General features: G+C 40.4%; 1 protein-coding gene across 2 annotated transcripts in view; it reads right to left on the bottom strand.

Moving 5' to 3' along the window:
- Window positions 1-14579, bottom strand: part of LOC127476644 (BEN domain-containing protein 5-like) — a 906516-nt gene that overhangs the window by 179622 nt on the left and 712315 nt on the right. For both annotated transcript variants that reach the window (XM_051799779.1, XM_051799772.1), the window contains exon 8: window positions 10285-10399. In XM_051799779.1, the coding sequence (XP_051655739.1) occupies window positions 10285-10399 (115 nt within the window). The remainder of the gene's footprint in view (window positions 1-10284; window positions 10400-14579) is intronic.

Below are 14579 nucleotides of genomic sequence, written 5' to 3' on the forward strand. Positions count from 1 at the left end.
CTTAAAGCAGCTGTGAAACAGCAGTCCCCAATCTCTCCCTGCTTCAGCAGAAAAGGGTTGTGTACTAGTAGCTAAATAAAGTTTCCTTTACAACCACAACCTAAATTTTCAAATGAGCACCAGCACTAGTTTTCAAGAGCTCAACACCTCACAAGTTCCTGAAACTCCACACTTAACCATGTTTCCTTTGGGAGACTTCTCCTATGAGAATTAAGCCGAGAAAAAAAAGTTTCTTCTCCAAACACAGAAACATCAGAACTCTGAACCAGTTAGAGATACTTCACAAGGCTCTTCCAAGTCACAAAGAGATTACAGTATCTGGGAGTTAAAGTGGTGTCCAAGACACATGAGTGGGAACTTTGGGCAGGTGTCTGCCTTTACACTGCTCAGAAGTTATACACATCCTCAAATTATTTAGTCTTGTTTTATTAATACAATATTGGTTTAGATAATGAATGCTTATTATTTAGATTTGTCTCAGGATTGTTTTGACGTTACACAACACTGCCCTTAGGACCAATATTATAAATTAAACAGCAAGCTGCCATCACTTTAAGTGCTGCAATTTCAAAAATAAAAAAAAATAAAAGAACAGCTGTCACCCAGGAAAAGAAAACAACAAAAATGGAACCTAAACAAACATTCCCTTAGGCTGCTATTGTTTTCCTGATAACTTGGATGGTGTTTCCCCTTCCCCACTCACATAGCAGCAGTTGGAACAGGAAGATCGGTCTTTTCTATTGACAGGTGATAAATCTTTTCCTGGTGAACTGAAGGTGAGTACTGAACCCCTCACTTGTATAATATGATACAGCTTGACTACAAGGAAAGAGGCTCCTGCAGACATCTTGGGAGTGATCACTAGTTGCTGGTGATCTCATGTAAATGGGTTGTGTTAAGGAGGGAAAATTAAACAAGGGCAAAGGCAGAAGGGGAAGAAAACCCACGGAGGATCAACTCATGCTCCTGAGGCACAGCCTTCACTGCAAGTGCCACTTCTGAGCACTTCCCTGAAGTGGACCTTCAGCAAGGCAACAGTACCACTAATTTCATTTGGGGGAAGGGAGACAAAGCCTTGGGAATTGGAATGGGAGTTGTCCCCACTGCTGACAACTACACGAACACTTTCCTTATCCCAGACCGTATCCTCTTGGGATAAGCAGCCAATGGACATCCTTCCTGCCTGTTGACACTGCACTGCCACCTCCCCTCTTTCAAGGCAGTTTGGCACAGCATCCTGATGGCAACTGCTGGGGTGGGAGGATGGCTTTGGTGCACTTGCAGCTTGGGGCAACCCGTGTTAGAAGCCAACAATATGTGCCGTGTAAGGAGGCAGCTGCCTTCAGGCCACCAATAAAAAAAGCCAGATGCAGGCATGCCTTGCACCTGTCGCTGGAAAGAGCTCAGTTAACAGTACCAGCAGATGGCACTTGAGAATACACAGCATATTTCTTGGGTTGTGTCACCCCCATAACTTCCCGTGTCTGGCAAACAGCCTTTTGGGAACAGCCCTCCAGTCTTTTGTATCAGCTCTTAAATGCCATGGATTGTGTCCTGGCAACTACTGCTGGAGAAGTAGAGCTCGGCTCATTATGTCATTAGACAGAGACCAGCTCAGCTCAGTTTCTCACTTGCAAGACTAACAATAAAGCCCTGTTTTGATTGCATGGGTGTATTTAAAGATGCCTTTTTTTCTGAACAATGCTGCTTGGTACCTACATAGCTCCTCAAAGCCCAGGAATGCAACACAGGTTTTGTACGCACGCTGATAAATGTCGCTCCACAGCTAATTTTAGATATCTGAACCTAATTATTGCCAAATTGCAGATGCATAAACCAAAACAAAGATCTAGAACACGTTGGCTGAAGTTTACTAAGCCATTTGCAGAATTGAAATAATAATAATAACAATAATAAAAACACAAATAAGACACAAAACCAAACTAAACAAAACAATTCACTGGAGAATTTGGTCCTTTGTTTGCTGCTATGAACAAGAACTCAAATCACCAGAGATACAAGTCAGACTTACAGAAGAAATTAAAAAGAGAAGAAAGCCCAGTATGTTTAGTTACTTAACTGAAAGTAAAGCTAAAACACCCAGATGAGATTATTCAGACCCGAGATCAGCTATTTAGGTGGGGAGGAAAGGAAACAAATATGTCAACCAAACTGACATTGAGATCCCTGTTAATTACAAGTACATTCTAGGAGATAAAAGAATGCAAAAAAATAAAGTCAGTGAAGGTCAAGAATAGGCTCCTACAGCAACTCAGAGACATAAATGGCACTTAGGTACAAAACTTTGAGTGACTTCGCTGGGATTAATGAGTTGGGTGCTTATTCTCTGCATACGGCTCAAAGGTAATAATCACAAATGGTGCTATTTAAATGGAAAATAAATAGCCCTGTCTCTTTAAGGATATCTTATCTCATTCTCAGTGGAATAGTGGTAGCCATAAAAAAAGCTATGATTTCAGTATTTCTCGTTATGACTTCTCTCCCCGCTTGTCTAAAAATAAAAGGCTACTCTGTAGTTCCAGATCAATCTAACTAAAAGAGAAGAATTCACTTACAAAAACAAAATAGCAGCTCTGACACTAGTTATGTATTCATCACATGTGAAAATGGCCCCATAATGCTGCCTTCAAACCTTTCCAACAAGTTGTATTAAATTAGGTTGGGTTCGGATTTTTTTTATTCCTTGCACCAAAAGCAAAATAAATACAGCTTTATTCAATGCTACTAAAAGGTTCAGATTCAACTGGAACCCCAAGGCATGTGGCTTTGTTGTTAAAGCACATATACTGACTCTATTGATTGGTGCAGTCCTCTGTGCAAGAGAATTTGTCACATCAATAGCAACTGAAAAATACTCAGGAGCTGTAATATGGTTTAAATGAGCAGTTACCACATCAATATAAAGAGCATTTTCAGTGGCAGTAGATAGGAACCCTTTTGCAAACCTAGTATTTGTTTTAAGATAAAGGATGACAACTTTTTTACAAGGAAGATTTTTTTAAGTAATGGTGAGCAAAGCAGCAACCCTGTAACTGTCTGGTGATGACAGCACTCTCTGGGCAATAAAAGCCACAATGGTCAGAAAACTTCCAGGTAGGAAAGGAATGGCAATGCTCTGAGCCAGATGGATGTAAGGGCTGGAGAAAAACTCTGCTGCTCCCTTGCCTCCCTGGTTTTTTCCAGTGCTGCTGCCCAGAGCACACCTGTGCCACAACTGGAGATCCACCCCAGACTTTGCTTCCCAGAGCCCCGACGTGCCACAACACAAGAGCTGGGAGATTCAAACCAGACACAAACACACACCAGACGCGAAAGACAGACAGAAGAGAAGATTCCTGACCCGTCCTCAGTGCCAGACAAGAGCTGGGGAGGACAAATCTTCTGTTATGCCTCTGCTTCCAGCCTCCTGGGAGAAGGCAATACACAGAAATGGCCTTTCCCTCACTGTAGCAGGTCTCTTTCTGTTTGTTTTCCCCCTTTTTTCAGTGTGGTTGATCCTAGCCACAACCATGTTTTTAATCCAAGAGGATGTCAAAAGACACTGAAGCATTAGAAAGCCACCTGGATTTCCAATTCTGAAACTGGAAAGGGAGCAGAAGAGTTCAGCTGCCACCACTTTACCAGGGGGCAGGTAACGCCTTCAGCACCTGCAGCCAGCAAGTCCTGTAATCCCAGGAATCTCAAGCCCACAGTTGATATTAAACGTGATCTAGGCAGGCACAGAGAGACTCACTGGCCTCAATAACATGTAATCTAAGATAAAATGTCAAACAAGGTGCAAGAGGGGCCACTCAGGAAAAGTCCATGAAGGTAACAGCAGGCTGGAGTGGACGATGCTTCCTGCACCACTGCTGCATTAGTGGATACTGGGCTGTACTGACACAGCACAGGTGGTCTCACAGACCCATCCCCTCCCCAAGGTGTGTCACCTCTGCTTTGGTCACAACTGAATTGGGGAAAAGAATAAATACATAGGAAATTCACGGCAAGGAACAAGTCTCCATTTCACGGGCTTGAAAAATGCCTGTTTTTCAATAATGAGAAATAGTTCTATATTTTCAGGGGATGGAACATACTTTTCCCTGACTTGGTGTATTTATAGAGCACAATTCTCTCTCAATCACATCCCTCCTTCCCTTGGGTTCCTGTACAACGGACATTTTTGTCATTCAGGCAAAAATCCCACTAAAGGAAGACGAGAAGCGGCATGTGCTGCAAGTTTTGAATGAGATGAGAAATTTCACACTATCCTGATATCTTCTGGGTAACTGCTTATTTTATGATGACTAATAGGCAATTACTATGGTAATACCGCAATACAACATGTGTGAGGTTTGGAAATGAGAAATTATAGGTAACTACTTTGGACTCATTTCTATGGTAACAAAAAGTAATTGTCATTAAATACCAGTTATGCTGCGGCTGTACCTGGTAATTATAGATTTTTTATGCCCAGTAACATAAATAAAACCAATAAATTTATTCAAAAGGTCCGTGATTGTTTACTTATATGTTGTTATATAGAATACACAATGACAAACACCTAATTAGGAAAAATAAACTCCATTGAGAGGTTCATCTTGTCATCTGAGATGGATACTCTGTTTTTCAATTCAAGGCAACGCATGACTTTCACATGTATTAAATGAAGCTAAGAAAAAACACCTTCCCCTCCAGAAAAATAGGTGAAAAATAACGAAGAGGCTTTATGCAAATGACAGTATACACATGAATAGCCGTGTCTCACAACTGAACAAGTGACAGTAAGAACCACATAACATACCCAGTCACTGTGAATGTACATACACACACATATATATGTGTGTAGGTATAGGTGTATCCCCCTGGGTGATATTATCAAAGATCAAAATCAAAACTCCTCATTGTTACAACATACAGCTCTGATTTATAGTTAAAAAAATTTGGATAAAGTCCACATGTGCATTTACTGTTAAAAAATCCTCATAAGTTACGAGTGTACACGAATATTGAGCTTTTGACTGTTTCTAGAGTCACAGAAATAAAGTCCACAAAAACCTATTAAGGATAAATTGAAGTGTTTCACCAGGTCCAAAGCCTCGTTTTCTGTTTGTATTTCAAGTCTTTCAAAACAAATGTTTAGGAAAGGACAGTTTTTAAATAAATCATGCCATTAACAAACAGAAACAAAAGAATGCTGGTATGAATCATTCAAAACGTTTCCCAAGCCTTCCCAGATAATTTTTCTCACTTGAAACAATTTACTAAATTCAACTCCTTTCCACAAGCTATTTTAGTCCTTACAAAACTACATTTCTGGGGCAAAAATATACTAGTTGCTCAAAACATTTAATCCCAACACAGCTTTCATAAGGATACTGACACTGTTTATGTTGAATTTGGTTTTCCAGTCTGGGTAGAGCTGGCCTCCTTTCTGTCCAACAAATTACTCTGTTAACCCCTCACACCAGCGAGCAGTAGAAATTGTGTTGAGTTCAGAAATATTGTCCCTGACAGTGAAATGAGAAAGGATTAGAATCAGCACGTGCCCTCTTCTCCCCATTCACACAAATTGTTGCAGTCCCTACAATCAAGCAAGAAGGATACAGTAATGATGACAGTTCAGAACATTTCAGCCAATTCATGGCTTTAATTTACCAAAGGCTGATACTGTCACAGTTGTCCAAGTGAAGGCAACCCAGAAACGGCAAAGAACGGGAAGACTTACTAGGTCGTGCGACAAAGCCTTTAGAGAATGGTCAGGATATTTCAACTGCCTTGACATGGCATTTCTGGGATACCTCAGTGAAGAGCTGCCCAGACTAAGCAACACATCCCTTTTGGTGCCAGTATAGGATTTCGTCTCTGAAAGGTGAGGCTGACAAATTGGAACTAATCTAAGGCGGTGTGGTACAGTCATCTCGCCTGCAGGGACACATTTCAGCATTCAGCTGCAGAATGCCAGCTTAAGAACAAGCTCTCGATAAAGGAAAGTTCAGGCCAAGCCTGGGGATGCACGACTTTTAAACCAAGAACACTTTTTTTTTTCCCCTTAGTCTATCCCAACCTCCCTGGGGATGGCAATAGGTTCAGAAGATGATAATGTTATACTGCAAACAGAGGGAGAAAAGTCAAGAAATCTCTCTTCTCTGAACTAGTTTTCCTTTATTTCCTAAAGCTGTTTCACAGTTTAATCTATCAGAGAGGGTGAGATTAGTGTTATGGAGAAACACACAAATGTTTTTATTTTTGGGCCATGTTCTTTCAAACTAAAGCTAAAGATCAAGTCATGCAATACCAGAAAAAGGGGTCTTTCAATTTAGATGAGAGCTGAGGACAAGTTGCCAGCTAGAACAGAGGGCAAATTATGCTGAAGACTCATTATTTTAGCTGGGTCAACCGATAGCATCTTCCTGAGCAATTTAATTAACAAGTTCATGTGGCATAACATTTTTTTACACACTGTAATTCTAAAGCCAGTTACACTTAGAAGTGCAGTAATACCAAGCTTTAAAGACACCAAGAAAAGGATGAAGTCTGTCTTCATCCTTGGCCACAGTGTGGCAGGTACCTATCATTATGTTAGGAGAAGTTGGGGATATTCATGTGGCAAGAAAAGGACAATGGAGGGTTTTTTTTTTTCACTGAAGAGAGAGTTCAGTGTAGTAGTGATCCTCACAAAAAAGTATGATGCCAGCAAAACAGCAAACAGGTAGCACTGCAAGGAGGTGCAATCCCAGTTAGCCATTCAGTACTTTGGCTTGCAGGTGAATTTGCACTCTGAGAGCTCCACTTCTCTGCACCTTATCCCTACAACACTCCTACCCAGCCCACTCTGATTTACTGTAGTGTGGTTTGCTCGTGATTTTTCACTTTTCACTTCTTCTCAGAAAGAAACAGATGAAAACAAAAATTACATATTCTGGTTTCTAAACAGTCAGTCGGAAATTTCATTGAAAATCAAGTCAAGTAGAGGTAATTTCACCAACTCCCTTGGTTTATGGACTTAAGTTATTAAGAGATAGAACCATACTAGTTCCCTTTCTATTAAATAAAAACTTATGTCCTAAGATTGCAATCAAATTACAACTTTTTCCCATTTATTAAAAAAAAACAAAACAACCCAACTTTTTTTTCAAATTGTGTACAGACCTTCCAGACATTCTAAAGTAGAAGGGATGCTTAATCACCCTTGTGTGTCCCACAGGACACTTTGTCTTTCCACTCCTCACTGTATGGGTCCACAAATTCTCAAATTCTCGCATAAACTTCAATAAATCCGTAAAGTTTAGCACCCTATTTCCATGCATCTGAATAAACTGAGCACTGACATCCATTTCCATGACCATTTCTTTTAGAGCCACCTGACTGTACACATGACATATAAACAATTTTCCTCGCAGATGTGTCTGTGCTCCGAGCACTTGTGCTTTATGGCTGCAATATTAAACTCACTTGTTGCTGGTTATGAACATTTCACCACACGAAAGTCCCTCTAGAGGCACAACCCATTTGGTCTGTTCTCTTGAGAATGAGCAAGAGTTTATAGAAAACAGGCAGTTCTTGGCAGCATTGTTGCAGGTTTGGCTTAAACTCCTAAACCTCAGTTCACAGATTCTGGAGGAGAGCACAGGACCCACATTCTTGGTCGAAGTTGTGCATCCCCAAAAGTGACAATGAAGTAAATCTCATCAGCCAACTGTCACCATATCATCCTGGGTAAATGAGTGGTTAGTTCTGGTTTTGATCTCAGGAGAACTGGTACATCCCATCCCGTCCATGAGAATTGCTGACACACTCAGGCTTTTAATGGTGCCCACTGTGCCTGGGATTTCAGAGGACAGTGAAGTGCATCCGACAGTGTACTTGGCCAATTGTGCAAAGCTGTGTACTGGTGGGGTGAAAAAAAAAAACCCTCTCTCACACTGGCAGGAGATCAATTTACAAACTCAAGCATGAGGTTTAATTACCCATTTCATTATCTTAGCTTGCATAGCTCTGAATGTGAACCTTCAATGAACCAAAGAAATAGTCACCAGCTGCTGCTTTGAGAAAGAGGGAGATAACAGGAAGGAGAAGTTCAAATGCCTAAAGCTGCTCTTGCTGCATATGGCACCCCTGTTTGCAAAAGCAGAGGATTGTCCCCAGCCAATAGATCTGTGTTAGACCACACTACGTGGAAGACTTCTGAAAGTCCTATTTATGTGCTAATCTGAACAAAGACCAAAAGAGATGAAACAGGGTTATCTAGCCAATCGCTGAAAAGCCTCAGAGTTAAATTTTCAAATACAAGCAAGTGATCCTTAGAGATTTTTTTAGAAATTCATCCACTAAATTCAAGTAAATAAATTGTGATGTGCTTGTGGATTTTGTATGAGGAGGAAATAAAGTGTTTGCTGTAAATTATTCACTCAGCACTAGTTAACTGCAATGCTGGCACATTACTAGGCTTTTTAATATTCTTCTCAAGATAATAGGTAGCATTTTGCTTATTACCCTAATTTTTAAGTTATTAGTTACATTGGGCCATTTGTAAATACAGTGAAGAATTGCAAGAAAATCAAATGTTTTTCCAACTACCTCATTAAAAGTCTCTTTAGTTCAGGAGGGTTGAAAATCCTGCATATCATGAAAAGTTAAACCAATAGCAAAGCATCGGGCTCAGCAATTCCAAATTAATTCTCATGCCCTTTCATAGTACCTGGGTTCCCCAAAGGCTTTTCAAGTTATAAGCCATATGCATGTCTGTAAAGCTGCATGCCTCTCAAAAACTGTAAATAATAGTGCAGGGGAAAAACCTACAGGGCAAGTGAATTTATGGGGAAAAACTGCTTAATTGCAACTGGAATTGCTTATGTGCAAGGCACCTGGAACAGAGGAAAATGATGCAGTATCAGAGTCTAGAGACAATTTAGGGCTTTATTCCTGTGTGGTGACACATTCTGACAAATTCCCACTGCTGGCAGACTCCACTACTGCAATATCACTATCTGATTTTGGATTTGCCAAGAGCTGAGTATCACTGCAGCTGGAAGGAGATCATGTGTTCTCAGAAGTTTCACTTAAAACGTATATAACCGCTGTTGAAATCACCCATGCAACTCCCCACTACTTGAGTTTAGTAATTAGTACAGCACAGGAGGGATAAGGAGCACATATCATAGAATCATGAAAGTTGGAAAAGACCTCTGAAACCATCGAATACAGCCATTAACGCAGCACTGCCAAGTCCACTGCCAAACCATGTCCCTTAAGCATCACATCCACGCAGTTTTTTGAATACTTGCAGGGATGGTGATTCCACCACTGCCCTGGGCAGCCTGTTCTAGTGCCTGACCACTCTTTCAGTAAAGAATTTTTTCCTGATATCCAGTCTAAAACTCCTCTGGCACAACATGAGGCTGTTCCCTCAACAACGAACTGCCAGCAGCCCTGTTTTCTGCACCTTCTAGCTTCTTCCTCAGTGGTCTCCTCACCCTTACAATAACCCAGTCTTATTCTGCTTAGCAATGCAATATCTAATTAGATCAAAGCTCAAGGTAGCCTGGCTACAGAGTGAATTGTGCTATTTAGTCTTGCACTGTAAGCAAAACCGCATGCAGTATATTACATTTCTCAGGGGCTTCTCCAGAGAACTGTGTGGTACATGTAATTGCCCCCACAAACAAATCATCAACTAATCAACTGCTTTTCATTATCACCTCCAGCAGCACATTTATTTTGTAAATAAATGCATTAAGAGCAAACAATTTTAGGGAAAACAAAAGATTATCTGAATACGATCTCAACAGAGGAAGTAGTAAAGTAGTAATTCAAATACTAAAATGAAGCAAAATTAGCGTAGGGTGGAATGATTATTCCATTCCATGCATCTCTGGTACAATAACAGAGTGAAATCTGTGACTTTAATGGATGATCTGGGTAGTTTAAGGGAACTGTGATTGACTGACACATTTACATAGAAGCTGATGAGCAGCATAATGAATGCATTTGTAAAACACAGCTAAGGTCTAACTCTAAGCCGACATTAACTCCCACTCTTAGAGGAGGCTTGCAGAGTAGATACCCTGCTATCTTGAAGAGTTGCTCCCTAGCTCTTGGAGCAAAGAAATTTGCTATTGTGAGCCCCCTTCCTTGACAGGAACTCCAGGAAGCATATGGACAAATGAGAATCTCCAGTTGAAGAGGAATTAATTGAAACAAGCCACATAAGATTCTGTGACTAAGCAACACAAGGTGTATAAGGCAGGTATAAACCACAGAGATTCATATCTCACACCATACCTGTAATTTCCTAGGTAAACTCCATCAGGATTGAGCATGGGTGCAATCTTGAAGACCAGGTGGTCTCTCAGTACTTTTGCAATAGGATGGTGGCTCACAAGGAAATCAATTATACCTAGGGAAAAAAAAAAAATGAAGAAAGAGTTTGAAAAGGGGGAGTTATGACATCAATGATTTCCAGATATCTATCTGAATTTTCACATATAAAAGATTAAAATGATCATTCCTCTTGGTTTCTGGCACTGCTCCTGCTTCCAACAGAACAAACCACTTGCAGTCATGTAGCACCTGCTACATGACCTCCTTAAAACTCCAAGAACTTTGAGGAGAAATACCTTGTCTATCCTCATAATCCAAGTACACAGTGGCTGCATTATCAGACACTGTCAAGTTTCCATAGAGGGAGAAGTTACTGCTCATCAGCTGAGCCTTGATAAGAAAACATTTCTCCTCTTAAGTGGTAAAATCAAGATACCTTATATACCCAGCCTGCATACATGAGCTCATACTGCAGCTCAGCTCATGAGTGGCCACTTGTTGAGCTGAGGCACCTCAAATTCATTTGAGCATATGCCCAGACCTACCCTTGACATATGAACACAGGTTTCAGATCATCTGCATGTATAAAGAGGTATAAAATGCCTCACAAAAACTGGGGTAGTTACATAACCTCTGCACTAGGCACAGATATACTGTGGGATTGGAAGACTGGAATTTATAAGGTCATATTCTTCACTTATTTTACACTCAGGAAAGCCTGGAGTAACTCCACCTCATCGGCTCCTTTAATGTGGAATGAAGGCAAGTGACAGGGGAAGCAGATCCTAAATGCCCTTCCTCTGGGCACATCACAGCACCAGAGCCTGCAGGAGCTCCTGCCTCTTGGCCTTGTGCTCAGGGAGTGACTAAACATTGCCTCACCCCAAGGCTGGTGCTGGGGCAGGAAACAGGAATCTGGCAGTTAAATTCATTGCTTATTCCTCCACCGAGTTGGTACTGACAGAAATAGCTTCCAGGGAATTAATGTAGAGATAAATTGAGTTCCTGTGTAATCTCAGGACACCCACAGATAGGTCATGACAATTTGCTATTTATTGTAAGGTCCATCCTGTGAAGCAGGAACCATTTACTGAATTTCCCCAGAATAAATCAATCACTACGGTCTAGTAACAGGATAAAATTAAGCAGAGAAAAATTAAGGCTGCTCATCAGTAAAATTTCACTAATGGCGAGCTCTATTAGACTGTGGAATTGTCTCTCCAGGGTAAGAGTGGAATCCCATCATCAGAAGCATTTAAGGCTGGACAGGGTAAAGCCTTAGGGAATAGATATAACAAGCGACAATTCAGCATAGAAGAGATGGCATGGGCTAACTAGCTGACTTTAGAAAGGCTGACTTTAGACCTGATTTTTTTTGTGATTCAATCAAAATATTTAAAAATAAAAACAAACCCCAGGTAACATGCCAGATTAAATGCACTTGTTTACAGCTTGGTTGGAACATACGTTACAGGACCAAAATCTCACATCTTGTACAACTCCTTCATTGAGCTTATTTCCTGAGGCCCACTTTGTGTTTCAAATACTAACAAATCTGAACCTATGCTGCTGTTGGGATGAATTCTAATTTGCTGAGGCACATGGAGAAAAATGAGGCTTCTGAAACATCCGAGATGATCAAGGTATAATTGACTCTAAACTTCAGCAATTTTTTCATCTATTAGTCACTACTCGTGAAGAAGGGAAAGTCCCTTTCTGCAACCAAGTCTTTCACTTGAGAAGAAACTAAACCTGAATTTTGGAGGCAAATTAGCATATACATAATTACATTGCTCAGGAAATGTTTCTGCAATTACCTCCTCCCAATGAAGGAAACTGAACATCGATCTGGTTTTTGGCTGGTGTTGTGACTTTTGTTCATTATACAACAGCAAGAGCATGGAGAAACGACAGGGACACAGTTGGATCCTGAATAACCAGATTTCCTAAGTGTGTGCAAACATGAAAAGCTTAGCTATGTTAAACTGCTGCTCTAACTGTTTTCTGGCAGCATCTGAAACATAATCCACAGTATGCACACCTGGAAAGCTCCAAAGTACTTAAAGGAAAATAGCCCCACACTTAGTCCATGGTTTCTCAAGATGCTATGCTGGTTTTAGTTTTAAAGAGCTTGCAACTAGACTCAACTATACTCAAACATCACATCAATTTATGTTTTCTGAAATGCTTGGAAGAGTTAACCGTTCAGCAATCATTATGTCCAGAAAAAAACTTTATCCTAGGTTAGGTATGACTTTTCAAGGCAAGTGCAATAAAAACAGCGTAAATATCACGTCGTGTACGCAATCTTCACTTCACCAAAGGCCTTTGGCAGAACAGTTTTGCTGTGTGATCTGGCAGCACACCAAGAATTCACATGCTACAGTTCGTCATGCAGCAGGGAGGACCATGAATACCTCAGGAATAACATGACTGCGTTTCAACCAGGAGCCCAAAAACTCTCAGAGCTTCGCTCTGGCTGTAACTGTGCCAGGGAAGAGGCTTGTCCAGGTTCTGCTCATTTTGCCCTTGTTATTGATGCAGCCTCACTCACAGAGCTTGGCAAAAGCGACTTGGCAAACAGAAGCTACAGTTTTCAGCTTCACAGAGCGAATTATTCTTCCCTAACCAAGAACATGCTATGATGAGGAAGGCTACATATAAAGGAAGTGGGTGAGCCTCTGCTGTGTGTGAATCACTGTTGCACCCTTAGTTAGGTCAGTTGGGAAGAGACTGACCTTGGGCACCCAGGAGCTTGGTGTCAAACAAGACCCAGCATTTCCCAATGTCCCACAGGCTATTGGGGTTACTCCAGCCAAAGTATTGGGGGTACACCCAGTCCAAAGAGATTTACTTTATTTTCTTATTTAAGATACATTTAATTAAGCCTGAAGAAACCTTACTCCATCATAAAAACACAAAGCAAGAGTTAAGAATAACTGACTCATGGAATTTTAACTTGGAAGTAAAGGGAGTTCTAAGGGACATGACAGAAGCATCAGATGAAAGTAAACATTTACATACACAAACCTCACCAGAAAATTATTGTAAGCATCCAAGTAATCAATACAATTAGCAAATAACTTTGTCTTCCAGAGGAACCCAATAGTTCTAGACCCTCTGAAATAGTCTTGATCAATAACATTTAAAATGAAAAGATGGATAGCAGACTATTAAAAAAAAATACCATCGCAGAGAACTTGGTCCTTCAGTTAATAAATCAATACAAACTAAATTTTACAGCTTCTGTAATCAGCAAGAGACATATCAGTGTATCTCATTAGGCCAGGGTTAAGAATTTGGCAGCAACCAAAGCCCATTTAATATCATTTACTTCAAGGCAGACACGGCAATACAACAGATGCCCTAATTTATTTGTTGATCTTTGTATTAAAATAACAGTTTGCTGGTAAACAGGAAGGGTAATGATGCCAGTCACCCTTGTTAGTGGCTAATAATTGCTTAATTTGTCCACTAATTGACCTGTGCTACTGTTGAAGCACTGGATCGTGTTGCAGGGCATGAAGTAAACAAGGCCACTGTAATGTTACTTTGGAGAATGACTTCTGGAAATAGAACTACTTATTGCTATAAATTTTCTTTTCACAGATGAGCAGATTAATTGGTCTGCCAATTAGTCTGCTATTAAAGAAAAAAGGGCTGCCCACAGATTGGATGCATCTTCGAACTGCGGCCCCAGTTTGGGTCAAAGGAAATAATCCAATCTGAATCAGTCACATCAGCTATGAAAAATAAGACAAGCATTATTTAAAAAAACAAATCCCTGTGGCTGGAGATCAAGGAAAATAGCCCAATAATGAAGTATTAACTCTTCAAGTGACTTGAAAATAAAATGGAGAACATGATGGAATGGACCTACTTAGGCATATTATGGCGTGGAAAAGTTCTCCAGTTAAAAGAAGCAAAACAATATAGATTATTTTCCTATCAAGCTTTCTGGAAAGCAATTAAAATCTTTATTTTTCAAATAATAACATGCAATTATAGATGCTGCCTGGAACCAGAACAACTCAGAAATCAGCATTCAGCCATGACATAAGAAGAGGCTTATTCATAGTCCACTAGAAATCAACCAAAGTCTTTACATTAACTTCAAGGAGCTTTTCACAGTTATGAGGGAATGGAAAGAAAGAAGTGAAACCAAGGAAAAGGCAAAACAAAACTGTCAGCTGCAAGTATTAGATACACAGCCACAATGGCTTAAAAAATGCTAGCAGTTTTTTAAGTCTTTCTTG

Source organism: Manacus candei, unplaced genomic scaffold, assembly GCF_025592945.1.
Source record: "Manacus candei isolate 608988 ecotype Guabito, Panama unplaced genomic scaffold, ASM2559294v1 h1tg000005l, whole genome shotgun sequence".
NCBI lineage: Eukaryota > Metazoa > Chordata > Aves > Passeriformes > Pipridae > Manacus > Manacus candei.